At 35.1% G+C, this 24,769-nt stretch overlaps 1 protein-coding gene across 1 annotated transcript; it reads right to left on the bottom strand.

Annotated features, from left to right (window-relative positions):
- Nucleotides 1-795: 795 nt before the first annotated feature.
- On the bottom strand, nucleotides 796-23,673 carry LOC128889696 (cadherin-23). Its single transcript, XM_054147552.1, has 26 exons — nucleotides 23,452-23,673; nucleotides 22,269-22,851; nucleotides 13,160-13,478; nucleotides 12,690-12,841; nucleotides 11,247-11,627; nucleotides 10,636-10,765; nucleotides 9,671-10,038; nucleotides 9,119-9,257; nucleotides 8,759-9,014; nucleotides 8,122-8,396; nucleotides 7,644-7,969; nucleotides 7,022-7,333; nucleotides 6,651-6,924; nucleotides 6,207-6,507; nucleotides 5,820-6,015; nucleotides 5,476-5,633; nucleotides 5,116-5,297; nucleotides 4,780-5,003; nucleotides 4,455-4,643; nucleotides 3,858-4,151; nucleotides 3,401-3,643; nucleotides 3,144-3,329; nucleotides 2,801-2,937; nucleotides 2,312-2,703; nucleotides 1,748-2,012; nucleotides 796-1,316 (listed from the first exon to the last, which is right to left on the bottom strand). Exons 3-26 carry the CDS (start codon nucleotides 13,374-13,376, stop codon nucleotides 1,202-1,204), a joined length of 5,712 nt encoding a protein of 1,903 aa, XP_054003527.1. The 5' UTR covers nucleotides 13,377-13,478; nucleotides 22,269-22,851; nucleotides 23,452-23,673; the 3' UTR covers nucleotides 796-1,201.
- Nucleotides 23,674-24,769: the final 1,096 nt, after the last annotated feature.

Raw genomic sequence — 24,769 nt, forward strand, 5'->3', positions numbered from 1 at the left:
CTTTTTTTTTGCCACCTTTATTGTCCTCCCATAAAATAAGAAGAATGTTACATGAAATTACTTGTAATTACATTCTTTTCTATGTAATTCAAAGTGAGGAGGAACTATGTGCCTGCGTGGTAAATGTGTTTTAAATCACAAAAGTAGAAGGTATGTGTGTATGTGTGTGTCTCCAATGCGCAATGCATTGTTAAGACTAGTAGAAATGGTAAGAATAGCACCCCTTTATGGTTATCAGGATAATGTATGGGGAGAGTCTTTCCACGCGTATTTTTCGTTCACGCGTGTGTGTATATGTCTCGCCGTAGAGGCAACCCCTTGACATTTAACCCCTTGTCACATGGCGTGCCAACATTTTTATTCCAATTTCCAACCTTCATTATTCAAAGACACTTTAGTGCACGGTTGGATAAATATCTGTCGTATAGACGAATGGTGAACGAACTTGTTATGTTATCAAGATATATTAAAAGCTTATTTCAGAATTTTGTGCAAAAATTCTTACAAAACATCGTTAAATAGCAGTCAATTGTGGTCACGTAGTACTTATGATTTTAATAGATTATTTTACGTTGAAAATAAATGTTAAAGTAAATGAATTCCAGTAAAATTGATCCACGGGTTTGACTTCATTATAGTATATACTAGCTCAAACTACTTGTATTAATTTTCAGCAAGTCAGCGTCATGAGACGCTCTATACTCGATTCGAGGTAGTATAAGTAAGGTGAAGCTGAAGAATACACAACAATGTGGCCTGGTATTACTTATATTATTCACTTACAAAAATTTGAAGTATTATGAAATTATTTTTTATTCCTCAGAAAAATATACAAAGGTGTAGAAAATGTTCTAACTTGGGAGTTAACGTGCAGAGATCATTAGTACACATTCGTTTCATGGATTGACTTGAGTCAACCTTTATGCACCTAAAACATGAGATTCGTTGGAATAATCATTTGGCTTTATTCTAGATTCGATGTAGAGCATGAGTTATGGATAATAAGATTCTGACGGTGTAAAAGTATTCGCTAATGTCGCGTTTAAAATTATTATAAAATAAATATTAAATATTTCTATCGTTTGTACGAGGTGTGACTATTTACACGATCACTTCTAAATTTACAGTTCTCTTGCGAAGTGTTTATATATTAGCACTTAAAGAAACGTATTTATTGGAAGTGTTGCCCATCCTCATTCGATTACAACTCCGTTGTCTCGATTTTCTTGCCCAGTGGATTAACAATCGTGTTGTGAGCTCGGTGCAGCGACGAGGTTTGATGGAAATTGTTTGGTATGTTTGCTATACTTTCCAGGCTACAAAGATAATCTCTGTTAACGAATACGGAAAACAAAATTTCGTATTAAAAAATATCGGTGAACATGATAAGCTTCTGTCAATGCAATGCAAAAAATTTCAAGAGGTATCATAATTTTGCAAATTCGTAATTATACTTCAAAACATGATGCAAATTTGTTGTGATATCGTAAATATTATACTGAAATAAATTGCAACATAAATTGAAAAATAAATGATTTTTTTGTAATTTACTATTTACCAATATAATTAATATTTAATAGTTGATCTTTGTTGTATACTTAATTTGCAAAATAAAATCTTAAGATAAGAGGAAACATAAAAGTGATGAATGTATTTCCTTTCAAATGTGCCTGATTTTGAATATATTATTAATATATACATTTTTACGGTTGGTCGCTTTATTTATGAAAAAAAAAAACGCATTTACCTTGAAATAGAAGAGACCCTAGGCTCGATATAGTACGGTTTATCTTCGTGTCTTTGGTTTGTGTTCACTTCGTTCATTAATTCTTCGTTGTTCAGTGCATTCTCGTCAAGAGAATCTCTCTCGGATGTGTGGCTCACGGATTCGTCGCTTTTGAACCATTCGTTCTCGTAAGCATGCATCCATATCGGATTAGAACCTTCCACGCTATGTTTATTCGTGTTTGGAACGCGGCCAGGTCCTCTGATAAATTCTGCATCTGATGTACCTTAACGAAAACAACGTATTTATTAATTAAAGGTGTACAATTTATGAGTGTTTTAGTTTTTATAACTGTTATTACAGCCTCCTTTTAGAATAAAATACACGATACGTGAAAAATATGTAATGTCTTCAAGATTCCTAAATAATATAAGAAAAGAGAAAGAAAACTGTATCAAGACTTTGTTGTAAGAATAGAAATTTAAAAAGGAACCTATAAAAACAAACAAGTTCTATATTAAAAATATTCAAAACCCAGAAACTACCTGAACAACCCCTTATATAATCATTGCGATTGACACTTACCGAAAGGAGACGCGTTAGCTGCCTTCAATTGCCTTCGAAACGAGGCCCTCTGCGAAAGGCACAGTGCGATGCACAAAATTAGCAATGCGCCCAGAAACAAGGTCAAAGTCAATAGCCAAAAAGTCGTCCCTGCTTGTTCGTACTGAACAATTGGCTGATACTGCGCCGCTTGCGTGTCGAGCACGTTGAATTCCTTGAACAGGGTATCGAGTTTCTCGATGTTTCTATCGACTAATTCGAGAACCTCGGATACTTCCAAAATGGAGTTGTCGCGGCGATTCACGAGATGCAAATATAGATCCGTTTTCGTTCGATCGACCGAACCGTCGTGATTCTCGTGGATTTTGTACTCGTCGATATTGACTATCGCGCCAGTCACGTTGCCTAGCGTCCTGAAAGTTTAGTATCGTTAACGCTAGGTTTACAGAGCACGCTCCCAATTTTGACATTTTTTCTGCTCATTTTACAACTACAATTGTTCATATTTACTCTCTAAACGTTTCTATTCGGTTGCGAATTTCCGGTGGATGTTGCCGCAATACAAAACGAACTCTCTGATCCTCCCGTAACAAATATATGAACACCCTTGCTGAATCTTGAAGATCTTGCGTATCGTTGGCTATGACCTGTTTAAATCAATCAACAGATGTCAATTATTATTATTAATAACATATTCTGAAATCATACTTATAGGTATATTATAAGAACTCATCAAATGACCAAGAAAGCATGTGGAACAAAGTCGGCATTAAATAATTATTAATTACAAACTGCTACTATTTGTTTAAATAAATATTATGATGTCCATTTTATTAAAGTCGATCAAACGTACCATGAAATCGAAATACCCTTTCATTCCTCTCTGGGGATCGAAATTTAGGCTGACTACACCAGTGAGTTTGTTAACGAGGAATGGTTGTAACTGAATATCGTCCAGACCCTCCGTTAAAGTCATGTGAATCTTGCCAACTTGGTAATAATTAATCATTGCATTCTCGCCTGCATCCAAATCGATCGCCTAGAACAATCGTGCAACTTTTATATGTACTTATTTTCTCTATGAATTTCATTCAGATGATATTGCGTTACCTGCACGCGCATAAATTGAGTGCCAAAGTCAGCATCCGTGGTAACGCCTCCCGTGAATATTTTGCTAACAAACTTTGGCGGATTATCGTTTACGTCAATTACATCTATAATAACTTTTAAAGTAGTGTCGTCGGTGGTCTCGTCGTAAAAACTCTCGTTTGCTGGAACCGTATTGCAATCCTCCGTAGCTTTTATAATTAACAAGTGTTGCTGCTGTTGCTCTCGATCCAACTGTTTCGCAGTCTGAAATAATTATTTTTAAATTATTTTTAATAATTCTTTCAATCATCGAGCCAGAATTTACACCAGAGCGGAGTATAGATTGCAAAAATTCTTTTTCATAGTAGGTAATTAGAATTCAGAATATCAGAAATGTGATATAAAATTAGAATTTTAATTAATAGTAGCTAATTTCTACATAGTAAACATTGTTTATGTCACACTTATCGAAACTTACGGTCAATTCGTGCTTATAAATATCGAGAGTGAATAAACCATCATCGTTCCCACCAACTATGAAATAACAGACTTGAACAGGAGGATCATCGAGATCATCGACTTCGTCTCGATCGACAGTCTGTGGAAGTAAGACCATTTCCGATCCAGGAAGTTGCTCTTCGGTGAAGTTGGTATTGAAAATGTCCAGTAAGAATTGCGGCTCGTAGTCGTTGATGTTCCTAACGTAAATTATTAGATCCAGATCCGAACTGAGAGGAGTCGGGGTACCTAAATCGTATGCTTCCACTCTGATCTGTGTATGAAATATAACTTCCATCACTTTGTGGTAAATTTAATCGACATTCGATACAACATGTTAAATACTACAATAAATTTATCTCTTTTATTGTAATATTAATTATTTTGAACATCATTTATTCAATTATGAACAACATTTCAAAGAATTTTTATTATATCTGATACATCTATATTTTAATAATAAATTTATTCTTTCTGTTGGAGCCAAAATCGTTTTAATCTTAATTCATTGTTACATTAATATTTTAATTTGATCGTTTAAAATCTTCAGTTTGTTATTTCTGTACATTTACAGTACCTCGTACAGTTTTTGTGTTTCTCTGTCCAATGGAAGTTTCAATGAAATAATTCCACTTATGTCGTCGATGTGAAAGGTCCTCCAATGGCCAGCCAAATCTTGCTTCAAACGAAAATGAACGTCACCGTTTGGACCAGTGTCGGCATCGTGGGCTTCAATTTGAATAATTTGCGTTCCAACTGTTACATTCTGCAAATTGTTGCATTTCCAATGTTATATTAACGAAGGTATCGTAATTAGAACGTGTTTCTTTTTTTCTTTTCTATTTAAAAGTTTAACGTTGCATTAACTGCACTTAATTCCGGTATAAATGATGGATAATCACCTCTGGCACACGAATCGTTGTATTATGTTGCGGACTAATAAACATCGGAGGATTGTCGTTGTAATCAGTAACGCAAATATTTAGGATAGACGTGTCTTTGTTAGAAGGGCTGCCAAGATCTCGTACTTCCACGACCAGAGAATAATTTCCGAACTTCCCTCGAAGTGAATGAGCCGCTTTTAGATTTGCTGCCCAATGATCCGTCTGCTCTAGGATGAATAAACCTAAAATATTAATTTTACATTATCTATTCGCGGAATTTGTATACCAGAAGTTTTTTCATAATCATTTTATAATTTAATCGTGGATATATTTGTCAAAATTGCTTGTACAAACCTAACTCGTTCCCAGAAAGAATTCTAATCTTCACACGGCCATTAGGTGTCGTTGGATCGTCGGCATCTTTCGCTTTAATGACAAAAATTAAGTCTTTGACGTCGTGAAACTCCGATATAGTGATGCACGATGCTGGTATGTCCATTTTCGGTGGATTGTCATTAACATCTGTTACTGTCACTCTTTAAAAATGAGATTTTTATTTTCTGTTCAATTCGCTTCTGAATGTATTCACCAGTTTAATTATTGATGATATTATTAATGAAAGTTAGTAATTTTCGCATAGAAAACAGTAATATAATATCAATTACTTTTTCTCGTTTACTTTAATCAGGTAATTACGACAGCAATACAACTTACTGAATTTGCTTGAACGCGTTTCTGGATTCTCCAGCTGTGTAACCGAACTGATAATTATCCCACGCCTCTATGACTAGAACATAATTTTGTTTAGTTTCCCAATCGATGGAATCAGCTACAGTCAAAGCACCACATTCGGGATGAATAGCAAAAGCACCCTGTATCGAAAAATGTTTTTTGAATTATTGCTTTATTTAATTTAATGATTCAATGTATCGCTCTTTTTCATTGAAATTCGCAATAAAAGCTCGAGAGAGTAATTATACATGTCAGAGTTAAATAAGAAAACGTGGTTCGAGTTATTTATTAATATTCCAATGAGAAAGAATAATTTTACTGCATACTTGGGACGACATTCTGTCCAGTAAATACGTGATTTTTCCATAATCACCGCTGTCAGAATCTTTTGCTTGAATAACAGCGATCTCTGTACCAATCTTAGCATTCTCCATGACAGTCAAATTGCTGATATCGGTCACAAAATATGGATTGTTGTCATTTTCATCCAGTACCTGAACGTATACTTCGGAGAGACTTGATCTGCAAATGTTATTCGTTCATCATACGACGTAATAATTTTGTTTGAATTATAAAAATAACTGTAGTAACAGAAACAATCATTTAAGAACAGTTCTTTATTAGGAACTTTCTTCTTAAAGAAAATTGTACAAGTCGTAATAATGAAAGTGAAAAGGTAAGTAGTTTTCCGAAAATTGCAAACGTAATTTTACCTTGGCGGTATTCCCGAGTCGGTGGCCCTAACTGTTAGATTGAGCCAGGAATATTGCTCCCTATCAATTTTATTCGCCACGACCATTTCGCCAGTTTCAGAATCAAGATGTACTAAATCCGTTAATTCCTTCGGACTTTCCAATGAATACGTAATGCTGCGATTCTTATCAGCGTCATCAGCCACGATACTGGCGATATTGACGCCATTTTTACTGTTCTCCGTCACCGACCGCCTGTAAAATGGCCTTCGAAACCTTGGGTTGTTATCATTTTCATCCTCGATTATTATGTTTAGGGTAGCTGAAATTTAAGGCGAAATCTAAATGAAATAGTTGCGTTGGAATTTTATATTATGAGGACGTTTGTATGTGAATTGTATTAATGTAGAATGAGTTTCAGAGCTTTTTAAATACCACTCGTTCATGTAGATAATGTGTACTAACCGAATGCAGTTTGTACGCCTTTAATTGCGGCTAAATCTTCAACAACGAGACCCAACCTTATCGTCTCTACTCTTTCCCTGTCTATCAGTTTGACTACTCGAAGCAATCCATCGAGTGCGTTTAATTCTAAAGCAGATAAATAATCGTATTCCTGAATTTTAATTAGCGTTCCTTCCTCGTTTCTTGCCTCGGATGAGTTTGGATCGATGCGGTAGCGCAAAATTGGTGCGATATCTGGATCATTGGCGACTACACGATGCACGTACGCCCCAACCTGATGAATAACCAATTAAATACACATATTATAGATGTTTTAGCTCTATATTCTTTGAATGCAATCTCCATGAGATAATATCAATTATTTTACGCACCTGAGTATTTTCGCGAATAGTAACTGTACCGGGCTCGATGAAAATAGGTGGTTTATTGTTAACATCCACGATGGTGATATTGACGAGAACTTCAGCGGTTCTTTGAATTTCCGTCCCACTGTCTATCGCGAGAACGTTCAAGCTGTACCTCGTAGTCTTTGGCGAAGTGAGATCTGGATCTAAATTAGAGCCAGGAGCGACTCGAATTACTCCTGTCTCCGGACTGATGACGAATTTATCGCCTGCGCCACTTTGAATTCGGTAAACCAATTTGTTGTTTGGCGATGATAAGTCTTTGTCCCAAGCTTTCACCTGTAATAAGAATTTTCTTCTTTCTATATCGTTACCATCTGTATTTTTTTTAAATAAAGATAATTAAATTCTACCTAATGAAGTTCTGTAATTTTTCCCCCTATCTTCTATAATAAAAAACAATTTCATGAAATTCTAGATTTTCGCGTATTCTATCTATTTATTTTTTATTTATTTATTTTGTCTTGTTAATTCTTGTTTATGTTTCTTTGAAAATTTTTCTCAAATTAATAACACAAAAATACAAGGCCTCTGGTGTTAAACCGTAAGAGCATTTAATAAACGATCATAAAACAATAATTGACGTTACCTGAACTACGCTGGTACCGCCAGCCAAGTCTTCGGTAATGCTTCTCTTGTACAGTGTTCTCTCGAAGGCAGGCGCGTTGTCGTTAATATCCTTTAAGTAAATAATTAATGGCGCGTCGGAGCTCAAGCTCGGCGTGCCCGCGTCTCTGGCTCGTACTGTCAATCTCAACGGACGTACAGATGTTTCTTTATGCCCTTGGCTGATAGGTAATGCTTCATAATCCAACGGTCTTGCTGGAACGATTATACCGCGCTTCGGATCGATACTGAAGTTCCGCGAAAATTCACCTGACACTATAGCATACACCACTTCGCTATTTTTAGTACCTGTGAAAGAGTGAACGTAATTAATTTTTGAAAATAAGTTTTTAACCAATGACACTTGTTATATAAAGGGAGGAACTGTGATATTTTAATCTGTGAATTTGATCTTATAATTTAGTAAGAAGTCGAATGAAAAGATTTTCTATTTATCGTACCATTCAAGTCGATGTCGAAGGCTTCGATGATCAGCGGTGATTCGAAATGATCCTCGTTCTCCAAAAGTACAGCCTCGTATTTGTTGTGCAGAAATACAGGCGCGTTATCGTTGACATCGTTCACGTTCACAATTAATTGAACTGTGTTTTGGTTACCTTTTCCGAGATCGTCTCTCGCTTCGATCGTTAAATAATGCCGGGATACTAGTTCTCGATCAAAACTCGGACCCGCCATTTTAACTGTGATCACGCCAGTCAGGGAATCCATTAATAGTCTAGAATTAAAGAAACAAATGTAAACAAATGCTACAACTCTCGTTATTTACTGTATCTCTGTTATTATCAATACTTCTCGACATCTGTTGAGATTCTTTTTTGTAACGGGGGAAAGAAAAATCAAAATAAATTGAGAGGATTTCATAAACGATTAATAACCCCTAAATTATACACCGAGTCAAACAAATTTTACCGATTAATAGCAGTTTTATTATCCTAAATTTGTATTGTGTCCAATGAATATATTGACTCGTTTGTTTTCAAATGTTTTGACTTGATACATAGAAAGCTGAAAATGTTACTTCAAGTAGTTACTTTTTATTTTCACTTAAAATATGGTACTTGAGATTTTGTAGCTTACGCGTGCGCAATACTGCCTCCCAAATGTGTGTATCTGATTCCACGAGTTCCAAAATTGCCACTGTCCTCGTCCAATGCCTGAACCCATGCTACCGTAGTTCCAACAGCACAATTTTCTGGTATCGATACCTCGTATATGTTTTGAGTGAACTCTGGATAATTGTCGTTTTGATCTTTAATAAAAACGGTCACTGGTACCATGCTATACTTCGGCGCCACTGATACGACTTCTTTCGCGATTAATGTAAAATTTATCTCTGAAAATGTGAATTATAAATCATCTCATGTTTGAAATCATATATGTACGTATGAAATAATCAAAAGTTTTTGAACTGTGGACACAATTAAAAAATATGAATACCTGATTTCACTTCAAAATCGAGTTTGCTGGAATTCTTGACTCTGATTAAAAATGGAGCTTCATTGATTCCTCTAAACGGTGTCACATCGAACATTCCATCATCACCTTCGATGAATATTCGGAAAGTACCATTAGATCCCTGAAAAATTGTTCTCTATTAAAAGAACAGTATTTGTTTGAACTCTAATTTCAGAAATCTGTATTATATAATAAGTTTCTGAATGATATAATGTATATACCTACTAATTACTTTTATATAAAGTAAATATTAACTACAAGAATACATTATGTGGATGTGTTTCCTACTTCTACACTTCTTTACTTATAATAAAATTACTTTTTTAAACGAAAATCGAGTACAACGTTTTCTCTATTTATTGAATGCACTCTTATTTCAACGATAATATTATCCCCTCAAAGTTAATAATAGTAATTTCATAACAACAATATGTTCCTGCTCTGCATACACGGAGAGTTTCATAAAAATCGATGTCGAACACTTGAATATGTTTTGCAATCGTCTCACGAAATTCTTTAGCGTCAGTTTCTCACCAAGTCATGATCGTACACTTCCGGTATCGCATCCCCGATGAAATTAACCGGCGTATTGTGCGGCGCATTTTCATTTATCTCGGCTCGGTATCTCGTACTTCGGAACTTGGGAGTCTCATCGTTAACGTCCGTAAGAATAATAGTGACTTCGGTCGATACCGACGGCGCAGGCACTATTTTCGACACTTCCCTCACGGTAATTTCCAAGACAAAGGCGCCTTCCGCGTTTTCTTCCGCTTCCCTGTCGAGTTGCGCCCTGGTAAACACCAAGCCAGATGTTGCGTCAATGTCGAACAGGTATCTCGGCCCTCGCGTAATGCTGTACGTGACTTTGTTATTTATCCCTTTGTCGCCGTCAACTGCGCGAACTGTAAGACATTCGAAACGATTTTTGAAAAATTACAACGATTTCTGTATCATGAAACTTCGTATCGATCGAGAAGACTTATTCGATCACTGACTAATAAATCTAAGATGAGATTTACTGAAGGCTGTCAATTTGTTGGACTTATAGGCTATACTACTAGGAACAATATATGCAAAGTGTATGGAGAATATTTGTACTTGTGTAAAATAAAATGTTGTCATATTAACTTTTGATATTTATTTTGTATAAATATGAATTATCACACATTTTGAACGTGTTATGTATCGGTATATGCCAAAAATGCATTAAATTCATAATTTAATGATGATAAATGTTTTCGATCATGAGTCTTCCACTGTAAATCGAAAGTATTCATTATGACCAATTAATAAATAAAGCTTATCAGACCATACAATATATCATTTTTTATAACCATTAAAGCGAAGATTTCAAATTCGTTTCATGAATTATTTACTTTTTTTTAATGAATTAGTCCTCTAATTATTTGTATCAGTTTTGCAATAGGAAGTTGATTAGAATTTATTGTTTCCATACTAAAAAACATCTATGTTGTATTAGTAGCAGTGATTAGACAGACCTTGAAGAACGGACGTGCCGATCCGAGCATTTTCACTGATCCTAGCAACAGGCGTCATGGTTATGAATTCCGGCGGTTGATCCTCGACGTCTTGAACCTTAACGAGTATCGCGGTTGTTCCTGTATTTACCTGTAATAATTACCAACGAATCTGAAGATAAGCTAAAAATATTTACAGAGATTTCAATCCTTAAATTGCTTACAATGCGTTTCAATTACACGACACTCGTTAAAAATCTATTTATTGTAACATTTGAATTTAATGCCATATTATTCCGAACTTGTTCATTGCTTTCAGAATATCTCACAATTTTCCACCATAGAGATAACTATTGTAGCGGATGGGGGTTCTATCTTGACTAGAATGCAAATAGTACCCTTATATTTACGTTAACAAAGATATATTCAAAATGGAGAATTTTAATTGATAGTTGCCTGTAGATAACTTGTGCGAAATAGTTGAACTCTGAACTTCATTTTAATACAAATAAAACAAGAAGTTTTGTGAAATAAAAATGTCAAAATATTAACTTTATTTGATACCTATTTATAAATTTTATATGTTCATACAATCCGCTGTTGCATGAAGTACTCCAAATCTAGAAACTAACCTTTTCATTGATCGCTCGATCGATTGCCAATATCCTCAGTTGGTACAAATATTTTCTTTCGTAGTCCAAACGACCAACCAAGCGGATGACACCTTTCCCATTGATGGTTGTGACGCTGAACACGTCATTTTCTCCGTCCAGTTCCTGCAGATAGTAAACCACCTGTCCGTGTACTCCCAGATCCGCATCATACGCTTCGACCGTCGTTAAAACACCAGGTCCAGAGTCCTCTCGTATCGTCAAAGATGTTGGATGTGGCCGAAAAATTGGCACGTTGTCGTTAACATCTTCCACCAGTAGCAGTAAACTTTGCGTGAGGAAATTACCCTCTCCGAGCCTTCCATCCGTCAGAGTCAGCACCAACGCATACTCATCCCTGGTCTAGGGATACATCAACAACTTAGACTCTACAAAAATTTATTTAAATACCGTTTTGTGCTGTTTCAAAAGATTTCCATATGAATGAAAATTTATAATATTTCTGCAGGAGATCTCATACTCTTACGCATCCCTTGTTAAATCAAATTATCGTTTCATGAATGATACCAGAGGGTTATTAAATATTAATATTTCTGACACAAGGTGATTTTTCTATATTCATATTAAAGTATCAATTCTTCTTACTAAATTTCATCAAGTAACAATGCTTCGACTTTTTTGCTTCCTAATTATTTTTAATATACCAAAATCCATTCTTAATCAAATAAAATTGACCTTCACCCTCTAAACGAAAGAAAATGGTTCTATTCCGAAACAATGCAAGTCAAACTTAAAAATGAATTGAATGCGCTATATATTTAGAGAATCTAGGTTACACGCGTGTGATTTTGTTGCTCAGAAAATGAGATCGTCGTCTCAATTTTACAAAACCATCCCAATAATCTGTGTCACGATACACGAGGCACCAAACTAGTAATTTTGAGAACTGGCGTATCCTTTAGCAGGAAATTAACTCGCACGCTAACGGTCACGTTTAAAGGAGATGATGATGACAAAATAACGACTTCCACAAGCGATGATCCACCCTGGATCGTTATTTCCATGTTTCTTATGCTCGGTACTCGTTCCCGAGTTTCTCTTTTGCGTTCGACACCGCTGTTACCATGATCAGACACGTTCTGCGTGGAAGTATTCAAGAATTTAGGATTACTCGTGCGAGATGCAAAAGAAACACAATACCGGTGAAATGATCGTAGAAATTAGTTTCTTCTGCTGACTGTTGTGCAAAGTAAGCCAAGGGAAACATGTTTTTCAAGGGTTTCTTACAGGTTTAACGAAATGGAAACCTTTTTGTTTAAACTATGTCTTCAATTAAAATTAAAAACAATTTAATCGGTCACAAGCAAATGTATATCGTAGACGTTTCAACTATTGTATTAGAGATTCGACGGGCGATCGAGCGGAATCATTGGAACGAAATGGATCATCACGTAGCTGAATTACCTCTCTGTCCAGCAATTTGTTCAGGTAAATATTGGCCTCGTTTGGGCTGAAATTCTCGACCCGAATCACGTCGCTGCCAGGTTGATCTCTAACGCCGAACGTCAGGCTGTCACCGTCAGGATCGACGCCGCGAAGCCTGTAAATTAAACTGCCTGCAACAGAAACCAGCCAACACGAATGGCAACACGATGCGTCAGCGAATAAAAGGTGTAATTAATTTAAATGCGCAGAAGCGCTGATTATACTGTACATATTGCGAGTGGCTATGCGACTACCGAAAGAATGTTAACTGTTTACTTTTTAACAACTGACAGATGGATGAAAAGTAATCAGATTAGTTACTTTACATTCGCAAAATATAGCATGATTTATTCTTAATGATCCTTTATATTTTTTGCTAAATGCTTTGCAAGTTCTCGAAAGCTGTCCAATTATTTTCGAAGCAGTACGAGTTCTTCATGTATTCTTACCGACTGGTGTATCAGGTCCTTCCTTGAGTCTGAGAATAATTTCCGTTTGGCCATCGGTGAGAAAACGAGGTGGATTGTTCCTAGCCGAACAGCTCGACAGAAAACAGATGAATACGAACACAAGCCACCCAGACTTAAATCTGCGTCTCTTGTAACATCTTAACAGCCACGAAATTGTGGTGATCGGTTTCGTGGAGATCATCTTGACGGCGAGCATCCCCTAATTGACATGATTGCTACCATCCCCCAACGAATGGTTGTTTGCACGGTACAAATCACCGTTACGTTTCTGATTGGCTACCTGGTGGTGTTCTCGATGCTGAAATAAAAACAATTCATTACTTGACTATTGCGTTCCAAAACTGAAATTATCATAGTGTTACTATATCCCTACATTGTTTTGAAAAGATACAATATATATGAATCTTAATACACAAAAAATGGAGGAATAGAAAGATAGCATATATTTATGATCGTGAAACTAATATCTCTCGTGTATATTCGATTAAGTTAATTTAAATAATAAATATTATAACCAGATAAAAATTTCCCTGGTTCATCCACTGAGAACTTTTTAACACTTTCGAGTTTGCATTGGAGAAGAACGAACCTGAATGTATCATCTTCTCCGAAGAATTTTCTTATTAAAAGCATCTAAATGAATTACATATTATGTCTTGCGCACCACTTTCGCACACATGTTACTTTCACGCTCGTATTAATTCGCCGACGTGTGATTTTCCTTGGTGAAACTGTGTTCGAAGCATTGTAACGAGACTCGACTCGAGAAGTCCAACGATAATTAACCCAACCGTGCAACATTAGAGCCATGTCTTCTCGGAGCGCGATAATTGGCGGCGAGGAGAAAACACGGAGGGAAGATCGGGAACCGAGCCAAAGCGCATTGCACCCCACTGTAAAGGTAACTCGGGCAGAAGGAAAGTACAAATAAACCGGTTACGAGAAGAAAAATGTTATGGATTTTCTCGTGGCACGCGACTGATTTCTCTAGAATAGAGAAAATTCATCTGTGGATCACTGGGGTACTCCAAAGTTGCCTATACATGCGATTCGTTATACTTTAGTCATTATTCCCCATGTTAACTTTCCCTTCCTCTTCATTGTCACGTAATAGTATTAAGTCTATACATTTTTTTATTAGATCAGGTGGCAGTATTGCAAAACTGCAGAATTTCCATAAGAAAATCATATTTTGAGAAAAATAGACTTCAATTTAAATTTAGATTAGATATAAACATATTGTAAACACTCTTGTTGCTACAATATGAAATTTATATGCTTTGCAGCATTTGTTATGAAACAAACTTCACTTACACGGAATAGTCTGATAATGCAGCAATAATACCTTCAGCATCCCGTTAGCAACTCGCTTCGTTTGCTTCAGTGAGTAATCATTTTCTACTTGCTAATCATCTGTTCAACTACGTTAACGTATAATTAATTCGATATACATGATAATAACTGTATACCTGGATACTATAAAGTTAATTCTACTGTAACAATTAAATGTAAGTGATTGCTAAATAGATAATTTTATATCATGATCATGATCAATAATTAGCTCAGACTAGCATCTACTATTTAATTACTCTAAAAAATTTTTAATCAGAAATAAACAAATGAGAAAATAAAATTCTTTTAACTTTCAGTTCAATTTTATATCTAGGTTGCAAGAACGGAATTTCTACGTAATTACATATTACATACAGAACGATACACATGATACACAATGATATACAGTTATGAATTCATTAAAATGTAACAAAGTGTAAATGTAAATCTAAAATCCATAAATTAAGATATCTTATAATTTGCATCAATATCTCTTCATAAAACATATGATTTATTTGCTCAGGCGTTAATAACCGAAACAGTAGTAGAATTAAGATAAACATTTCTATTACCAATTCACATATGCATTAATTAATACGTCAAGGGTTGATATATCGAATCTCGAGTAAATTATTCATGTCTACTCGTTTTACAACTTCCGATTCGGTATTATAATTCAACCCTACTCAAAGAAAAATTCATCTGCAGATATCTTTAATTAAAATTTGTTTAAATGAAAATAAAAGACCAGAAATGATTCGTTATTTAAAATTAGCTGTACCTTGGCAGAAATGTCAACATTCGGTTCTTGAAATGACATTCAGCTTCTTCGAGTAACAAAGCTGACTCGTTGCCAATTGTCTCTGTAACCGTTACGTTTAATTCGACAACTGACAAACGGGGATCCGAATGCTTTCTCTCTGCCACGACCTGTTCTTCGTTCAATGTCAAGATTGTCAAGCGCTCCGAGCAACCATAAGGACAATTAACCGAAGTGAAAGCTCGCCGGAAGTCGCAGTTGGTTTCCCACGATCTCGGTATTATACCACATAACCGTAATACAAGCGTGAAAAGTAAAGCGAATTCTCGTTCCTTGGGAAGCTGTGCCTAATAACACAGATCGTTTGCTTCGCGTTCATTGAATTTTCATTAGAAGTAATTACTTCGAAGATGTCTCCTTCCGCCTATTACAGTTCATTAGTCTCTACTTCGTTCAGTTTTTTCTGTTTTTATTGATTAATATTATTAAAGGTACCTCTATGAACCTGATCCAACACATTTCTAGATTATCTATAATTTAATAGTATGATTAATAAAGGAGGTAGAATATGTAGAAATTAATTTGAAGATGATTTGAAAAATTACTGTCGGAAGAAAGTACATATATCTTACTGAACCGAGTAACATAAATGTTTATCATTTTGTAATCAGTAATTTAATTTTCGCACTAATCTTTCTAAGGACTTTTCAACATGCCCAGTGCATTAAATCTAATTAATTTTAATTATTAATTTATTGTTCAAGGACCTCGTACGGCAACACTAGCAATTATTCTGGTTAGGGTTTCGAAGAAATTACTTTCATTCGTGGTGCATAAGGTTAAACAAGGTGGTCCGAGAAACAATGCTAGAAACGACTGTTTCATTTCTAATGTAAGTCAAACCGGAACTTGGCATCAGAAGAACTTTCTACTATACTTAAAGTAGATTCAGATTTATAAGGAACGTTATCTAATACTTTGATGCGGTTGAAACTCTTTGAGCAGCAATTTTGTAACAAATGCAGATACATATTTCATAGTTGTTTTCCTTTGTTTCGATTAGAAACTCTATAGCTGAAAGTTGATCTTTTCCGGAATTGCGAATGAAGCAACCGCAGATAGCTCTACTTTCAAGCATGCACACCGGCGCTTATTGGACCATGAATGAAACTGATTTTACTGAAATTGAAATCTAAACAATAGAGAAGGGAAACATAAAATACGTAAGCTCATATATAACAATCTTATATTATAGAATAATTCTAAATATTTCTAGTTGATATAAAAATTGTCCCATTTAATATACGCGATAAATATTCCGTTATTGTTTGAATTTATATAAAATATATGTCTATTAAATTACACTTTGTAATCTAAACACTTTTATTCGCTTAAAATGACAAATCAAAGCAATTCCATATCACTCCATTACCTTACTTGTCTAGCTCGACACGTGATCAGATCTGAATCACGCAACTTCAACAATGTTTTCGACAGGTAATCAAAATCTTTCGTTCTTGCTGCATGTATGCAACGTCACAGTCAGACTTTAACTTTGCAGTTGAAATTTTCATGCATGCCCATCAATAAGTTTGACAAATATTTCTCGATCTATTTTTAGAAGAAAGTGAACTTACTATGAATTAATAACTTACAATGAATTAATATTTCACGATAGTACCATTTATAATAGATGTTGACCAAGAATAATTTACAATCAATTTTTAGTCTATTATTACCTCGGAAGGAAGAAAATATAATAAATTTTTCATCTACTTCCTGGTGTAAATACAGTTCCGTTCAGGTTGTACCATATAATGCACAACATCCTGTGTAGTTGATTTGTTAGTTAGCTGACTAATTAGTAGCGGTACAGGTTATTAGAGTAACTTCAAATAACAGTTTCAAATTCCTTCGATCACGAAAAGTATTGTTAATTTTTCTGATAATAACAGCTGATTGCAGGATACCGCACCGGGATCGTTAAAGCCTTGTTCAACGGCTCCTTCTCGGTAGTTATTCATTCTCGCTCTTTGTAGACAAGAGCATCCGGCCGTGGTCAGTGGTCTGCAAGGCCGATTCCCGGAAACCAGATAGTTCAACGAGATTACAAAACATCATTAATTCAGTCTTCAAGAGCATCTTGATTACGGAAGAAGTCGTGACCGAGATGACCAGTTCGTTTTTCAAATTATGCTTCACACTCGACCACTTCTCCTATCGCATATCCTATCGTATAATAATTACATCGAAGAGAGAGTGGGCCATGTCTTTGATATTTGATAACAAGGGCTTAAGTGAAAATAACATCTCTCTTCGAAGAAGTAAATGTATATTTTATAAAATGTAAATCCTGTAATATGTGTATTAATATGCAAATAATAACATTTTGTTTCTTGTATGAAACTAGGTGTCTGCAGAGTGACGAGAAGAGTTACCTACTTCTCATTGTCTGATATCACAATTATTTCACCTTACTTTCTTCGTTATCAAAATATTCAAATTTAAATTTTAAAAGAAAAGAAGGGACAGAATTTTACAGAAACTTTCTCAGAGGAAATCATGTTTGCGATGGCGATAAATTTCGATAGTTGTTAAGTATTCATTGTTTATATAAATCTCACTTTCTATAGTACTGTATTTAAATTCTGTGTCAAGGTTACTCCAGTCTCAATTCGGCACAGCAAAATGTTGATGGGAGGAAGTGTGTGGCAACAACGAAGTGTCTCCGAACGATGCAACAAACGATTAAGGTAATAATAGCTGGTTTGAATGCACGTGTCGAGATGTTCCTTTTGGATAGCACGACACTTCAGGAAGACTTGGAGTTGTATGCCCAGTGGTGTTCTTCTTGCCAACAGAGTGTGTCGGCTACGCTCTTGACTTTTAAGTCTGGTTAATAGGAGACCATTCTGAAGGTTCGCCATTTTCAGGTGGCCCCAAAAGGGAAACGTAACAACTGGGGCGATAATACGTTGATTATGCTGTACAGTTACTTTTTTTATTGAGACTCTTTTACAGAAAAATCTTCTACGTCCAGCGAACCTTTGCCTCCATCTTTTTTAATTATTTGTAAGATTGAAGAGAGCAATATCGAAATCGACAGGAAGAAAACCGTTAATAAAACATAACTTAAAAAAAGAGAAGTTATATGGTTATCAAACATTAGAAATTCATATTTCTTAGAGAAATTAACGATAGAATGGAACTTCTGCTAAGAATCCGCTTGCTTAGTTTATCGAACTAATAAATCAATATAAAGTGAAGTTTTAAGAACTCACCTAATTCCATCGAGGCAAACTAATTTTTAAACGAAATTGTGTAGTTGTTTCTGTTCCAAGGTTCTTCAAAGTTAATGTCAGGGATTCGTTATAGTGGAAACAAAGTTTAAAGTTTAAATACTATCAAAATCAGAAGAGAAATTAAGTCTTCAACTCAAGGACTTAGTCTACCACAAAACTTTGTTGAAGGCACTACGAAAAGGCAACCACTTACGAAAGCTTAATCATTATTAGGGCGGTCCAGAAGTTTCTGCGCCTTTAGAACCTAGTATTATTTTTGCATAGTGCTTTTAATCGACAAAACATATATTATTTCCCATTCTACTCTTAATTTATTACTAGTGCGTTGACTTAAATAGAAGACGAATGAAACTAATAATTAATACAAAGTATTAGGTCGTCCTAAAAGTTCGTGCCATTTATACTTCTATTTCTTAAATTAATATGTGAAACATACTCTTAAGTGTCATAGGAAAAGATAATCTGTCTCATTTCACAATAGTTTCTCACCTCTCTCAGATAGTCATTATACCGTTACTAGAAAATTTCTGTGATTTTTTTATTAAATTTCGACACAGTCTTCGGCACGAACTTATGGGACGACCTAATATAATTTATTAGTTATTTCATTTGCAATATGTCTCAATCGCCATAAATTCATCATATATTATAGAATATTATAAGTTATGACGACTTTGTAATTGTTTAACAGTAACTTCGTGTCGTTAATAAAAATTAAAAATACAAACAAACGGAAGAACATCATCGGTACGTATCTCACAGCGAAGAAACATACAGCAATTGCCAATTAACAATGGCAGAATAAACCAACCAACAATCGTCCTTAAAGGGGACAAACGAAAGTTCCCATTTTAATTTCTAACCAGTCTCGCAATTATAGTACGCGGCGTTGTTAGTCCAGAAGGCAAGGATATCCTTTGTTGCGTTTCACATGGGTAGACCAGAGGAAGTTTTTATGCATGGTGGTCCGACGAAAACAGACAGTAAGGTCGAGTTTCGAACGGGTATACTCCGAGGTGCGTGACGTCACTTCCTACACCTGCCATGCATGCTTCCGAATGATAACACCGCACGGGGTATTGACACACCCCATACCACCGTCTGCTGCTCTTGCTCACCCCATACTGAAAATCGTTGCGTGACGTATCCCTTCCACTTTCCCGGTGTGGTGCACGCACGGTCGTCCACCTAACGTGGCGCACATGCACCAGCGATACCTTGCCATTTACGATGATAATTATTTGAGCTTGTGCCAAGTGACTTCAGAAATTTCCATTTTCATGCCGTGGTACAGTTACCTGCATCGCTTTTCGTTGCGTTAGAATCATCTTTATAACACTTAAGTGTTTAGTGTTTAATTAGTTGAATTAATTAATTCGCTAACGTCAAATAGAATCTCAACTGTTCTGAATACACTGCTGGTCAAAAGTTCTGGAAAAGTTTAATGACAAAAAAAAAGAAATGAAAGATAAATTAGATTTGCTGTATTATTAAGTATCAATAATAAAACCATTTTGGTTAACGAATGAATAAATAATTAAGAAGGAAGGGGCTTTCTAAGAGCATATTTAATTGAGGACAATACTTCAAAAATTCTTATATAGAATGTTAAATTTATACAAATGCTTTCGATATATGTATTATTAGATAAAATTCGTTAAAATTGATGATTGTTAACTTAATGGAGCCTTCTTTTATTAATTTACTTTTTAAGAAAAGAATATATGAAAAATAACAAAGTGAAATCTTCCCTGAGGCGTAATGCCTTGCAGTAAACGGTAGTAGTTTCTAATGAAATTATATTTCTTTCGAGAAACTTTTGAGCGGTAGTGTACGCGTGTACCGATGCATTTGCTCGGGATAATTTATCGCTTCGAATACGATCTATAGTTTGGAAAATTTATACGAGTACTCAGAGTGTACAAGTTCCGGGTATGAAAAATATTATCAATAATGAATAATTCGGATTACTTCCTCATTTTTGCTGGAGGATAATTTCAAAGAATTAACTCTACTTAATGTTAAAACCAAATGAATTATTCCAAAACAACTACCATTTTGATCGTATATTCTAAATGAGATAATAGATGATCTTTAGTTTCAAGCATGAGAGTACAGGAATTTAGTTTCCCCGCACTTCCGCAGTCACTTCACTTTTCAGAAGTAGTCATTTTACATGGAAGGTTCGTGCAATCAGGCGCTTTTTTCCATTTAAATGGAGCATTGTTGGAAAGATAGATGAGAACAGGATAAATTATTAACTATGAAATTTTGCCTCAGACTTTATTTAGAAGGCATGACAATGTTGAAGTTGAATATTTTATTTATACTGTTCCTTGAAATTGTCTTTTATATGAGAGAGATTCATATTGAAGATGTTCTCTTACGCGGTAATAAAACCAGAATATTCCCACGCTAATTAGAAACTCGCGATAATTGTACATATAGCGTATGTCATAGAAACCAATGGGCGAGCGGGAATGGTGGACGATTTTCAGTGTGAGCGACTGCGTAATCCATTCATCCGTGCTCGCGAAGATATCAATTGCACCATCTCCATTGCACCGATCGTGTTACACACTTCAAGAAGACCCTCCTGCGACAAGTTACTTAATGTGAAATGTGCATATACTTGTATGCAGATACACATTTCATATTTTGTCACATACATTCAGTCCCATTAGTATCTGTACTTTCTATGTCCATTGCTTTAAACAAAATATGAGTTATGTGTTTATAGAAAATATTTACTCTTACAAGACACAAAAATTGACATCCAATTGTTATTCAATATAACTGGTTATTTTCAAGTAAATAACTTTACGAAAGTCGTGACGAAACATTGTACATGAACAATCGCCCAACTCCTGTTTAATTAAGTATTAATTTGTTTTGAATATTAATATAAAAGAAAATTGTAATATATTGATGTTTTATTTGTAATGGGAATGTGTGTGGACCAGAAAATTCCTTCCACGTTCCCGTTACTGTCATGTAGCACTTGGCATTGTTTTCAATTCGAAGTAGGTATTCAAATAAAAATGGAGCAATCACATGATTCGGAGGAACGAGGTGTTCCATGTGAGAACGAATTCACGTATGAAACAATACTCTCGCACAAATAATTCTAACACAATTTTTTTGCAGTTAATGAAAAAGAGAAATGAGATTACGTAATGTCATTGTGTTAAGTGGCACAGGAGAAAAGTGATTACAATGACATCCTTACGCAGCATTCAAATTGCATCACGATTATTAGTAGCCGATTATTAAAGAAATTGAGGACATCGGTAATCGCAATCGGTGCCCGCAGTGTCTGTTGTATCGTAATTTTCATTTTACGTCAACCAAAAAATGAAAAATGTACAAAGTGCAAATAATAACTGTGTTTGTTACTTTTGTTAAATTTTTCATGTAAGTAATTATGATATTTGATGAACCAATTTTTCATGGAAACGTATTTATTACAATCTTCTAAATAAATTTAAACGCTGATTTAACGTGGCAAATTTGAATTGCCTTTCATCGAATTTACGTTCCACTCGTATACTGTGTAGAACACGTCCGCGTGGTACTAGTTTCAGTCACAGTTTAAAAGAGTTAGCCATCTTTCAAAAAATTACTGACAGCCAAGAATTAGAAACTTTATGGTGAAAGCATGCAGATTAATAGACTTTGATTGACTGGTACTTACGATTTCCATAAAACTCATATAGAGGATGCATTAACTCTTCTCTTGCTCTTCGTTAATTTCCTGCCTCACACTAAGCCATATTCCTCTTTCATTTTCTAATACCAGGACATTTCGGTGTCTCAGTTCAATAGTTTCCTCGTTCGTAGACCCTTCAACATCACTGTGCAACAAAGTATTTTATATTTCCATTGATAACACGTCACTTCGCCCAAAATTCACGTATTTCTTTCACTCCCGTTTTTGTTTAGAAACTTATTCTCGCACCGAGAGTCAAATATGATGTTTCTTATTAACGATGATGCATTATGTCGAAGACTATTTGTCGAGTTCGCCACACGAGAAACGCGAGAGTTTATTTGAGCAGCGTCGTTCCACGGGTCCGTGCGGACTGTCAGCACGTTACTGATAAACTGCTGAGCACACGAGCATGTTCACCTACCCAGGTAAGCTCTCGGCGTTACATGGAACATACGCTTACGGCGATAAACTTGATTTTACCCACGATAGTCGATCATCCTCTTCACTTTCTTTACAGGTGCCGCAAGTTTCGCACAGTCCTAAAGAATTATTCGAATTCTAGCCTCTGTTTTTAGGCAAAAGTTCCATCATATTTAAAAGGACCTCTTAAAAATTTGTGAAAATTCAATTTATTTTTAAGATTTATTTTTTCGAAGGTAATAAATAGTATGGATTAAGAAAATTGATTGATTCCTATTTGAACTGAATTGAAGATAATTGAAAATAATACATTTTGCAGAAACGCTGATGGCAATTATAATTAAATTAAATTGTCGTATATCTTGTAGTTTATTATTCGATAATGATGGTTAACTATAAAAGTGTGTGATCGTGAAATTATTTAAATACTAAAGAGATTTTTGATTAACCCGTAAATAAGTAAACAAAGTGGTGTCTGCATCGTCGTACAGAGACGCTTATATTTTCTATAAATATTAATATCTTTTTACGAAACTCTTCAGGAATATTGTTCAACTATGGATGTTTATGTGTATGAAATATTTATATTAGTCATTTAGTATCGTCAGACAACGGATTTTATTTCCATATTACCATGCACTATAAATAAATAAAACCCAAAATCCATTGATTATGACAAGCAAAAAGAAAACGGCTCAACTTTTACATTTCTTTTTTCGTTAGCACAGGTGACAATTATAATTACGTTTGCGGCGAGTAATCGAGATTTTTAAGAGATCGACTTGTCCTAGGCGTTGTGAACAATAATAGCATGAAGATCGAAGTTTCAGCGTCTAACGATCGACGATGAAACGCCGAGAGCGAGGTTTATCGAACGATCGAGTCGGTCACCTGTTCAGGTGTGCTCACGACAGCAAACTGAAGCCAGAGTCGAGACAGCCGCGCAGAGATCGGTGCCTGGTGTTCGTTCTGCGGCGTGAGCACTAACCGTACACAGAACACCACAAAACGTACGGTTGTCGGAGTTAAATTCAACCCATCGTGTTCCCCGAGGCGTGCACCGATGGATTTCCCCTCTTCGCATCCTCTGGTCACCTGTGCTTCGACACCCTTCCACCTATACTTTTCATTACTCTCTTCAGGGTCACTGGCGCGTATGTGTATGTTCAGCTTCTTTTTATAATTAAGCTATTTAAGTGGAAAAGAATTTTTAATTTGTTGGAGAACTATCAATTATAGAAACTCTCGACAATCAAATAAATAGCCAAAACTAATGAATTCTCAAAGTAGTAAATAATTCTTATAGTATAACAATATAATGTATGATATATTATAATATAATACATACAAATAATGTAATAATTAATGCCAGTAAATCTTTGAGGAACACGATTTAAAATCAAAATAAATCTCAGGCTTCACCCAAGGAGATAGTTAACAACTTATTAATGTGTCTTGACTTGTATAAATTTCTATCCTCATTTATTTAATATTTAACGATAGTTATGTAATTGCATAATTGAAAGTTGGAGCAATTTTTAAACTACTTAACTTCAACATGTCGATAGAAATTTAAAAAATAAAACAAGTAGAAAGGTTGTTCTTTAGAAATGAAACAATTAAAAATATAGCTTTGTATATTTGCTTTTTCATAAATGTATTGATATTTTTTTTTTATTTTTCAGTTGTATTTTACTTTATTTTTCATTTAAATAAATAAAAGAAACGAAGTAACTTTCACGTAAATCGGGGTAAAGGTATATCTATAATTACAGACGCAAACCTGCTTCACATTCCAGTTTATGTAGGACGAAGGTAAACCAGTTTGGTTCTCGAACCATGAAATTTCCTGCTTTATCGTGCGCAGATGTTATCCACAAACGAGATAACATACCGACAATTCTTTTACCATGGACGTGGTTGCGTGTCTGCATAGAAGACATGGAAGATTATTTACAACAGGTTTGTGGTAAAAGAGTGGAGTAAGCGTGTCACGTTACATGTACATGCATGTAGACGATTTTATCAGCTTCTAATCCTGTTAGCTTGCATCCTCGTACCTA

The sequence above is a fragment of the Hylaeus anthracinus genome, unplaced genomic scaffold (genome assembly GCF_026225885.1).
Source record: "Hylaeus anthracinus isolate JK02 unplaced genomic scaffold, UHH_iyHylAnth1.0_haploid 11997, whole genome shotgun sequence".
Lineage (NCBI taxonomy): Eukaryota > Metazoa > Arthropoda > Insecta > Hymenoptera > Colletidae > Hylaeus > Hylaeus anthracinus.

Bases quoted from the DNA above. Each gene is read 5' to 3' on its own strand.
- LOC128889696 (XM_054147552.1), bottom strand. From the start codon at position 13,376: ATGCTCGCCGTCAAGATGATCTCCACGAAACCGATCACCACAATTTCG. The intron at 9,015-9,118 runs GTATTCATATTT...TCACATTTTCAG, and splicing joins CGATTTTGAAGTGAAATCAG to AGATAAATTTTACATTAATC. The intron at 3,644-3,857 runs GTAAGTTTCGAT...TAATTATTTCAG, and splicing joins TTTATAAGCACGAATTGACC to ACTGCGAAACAGTTGGATCG.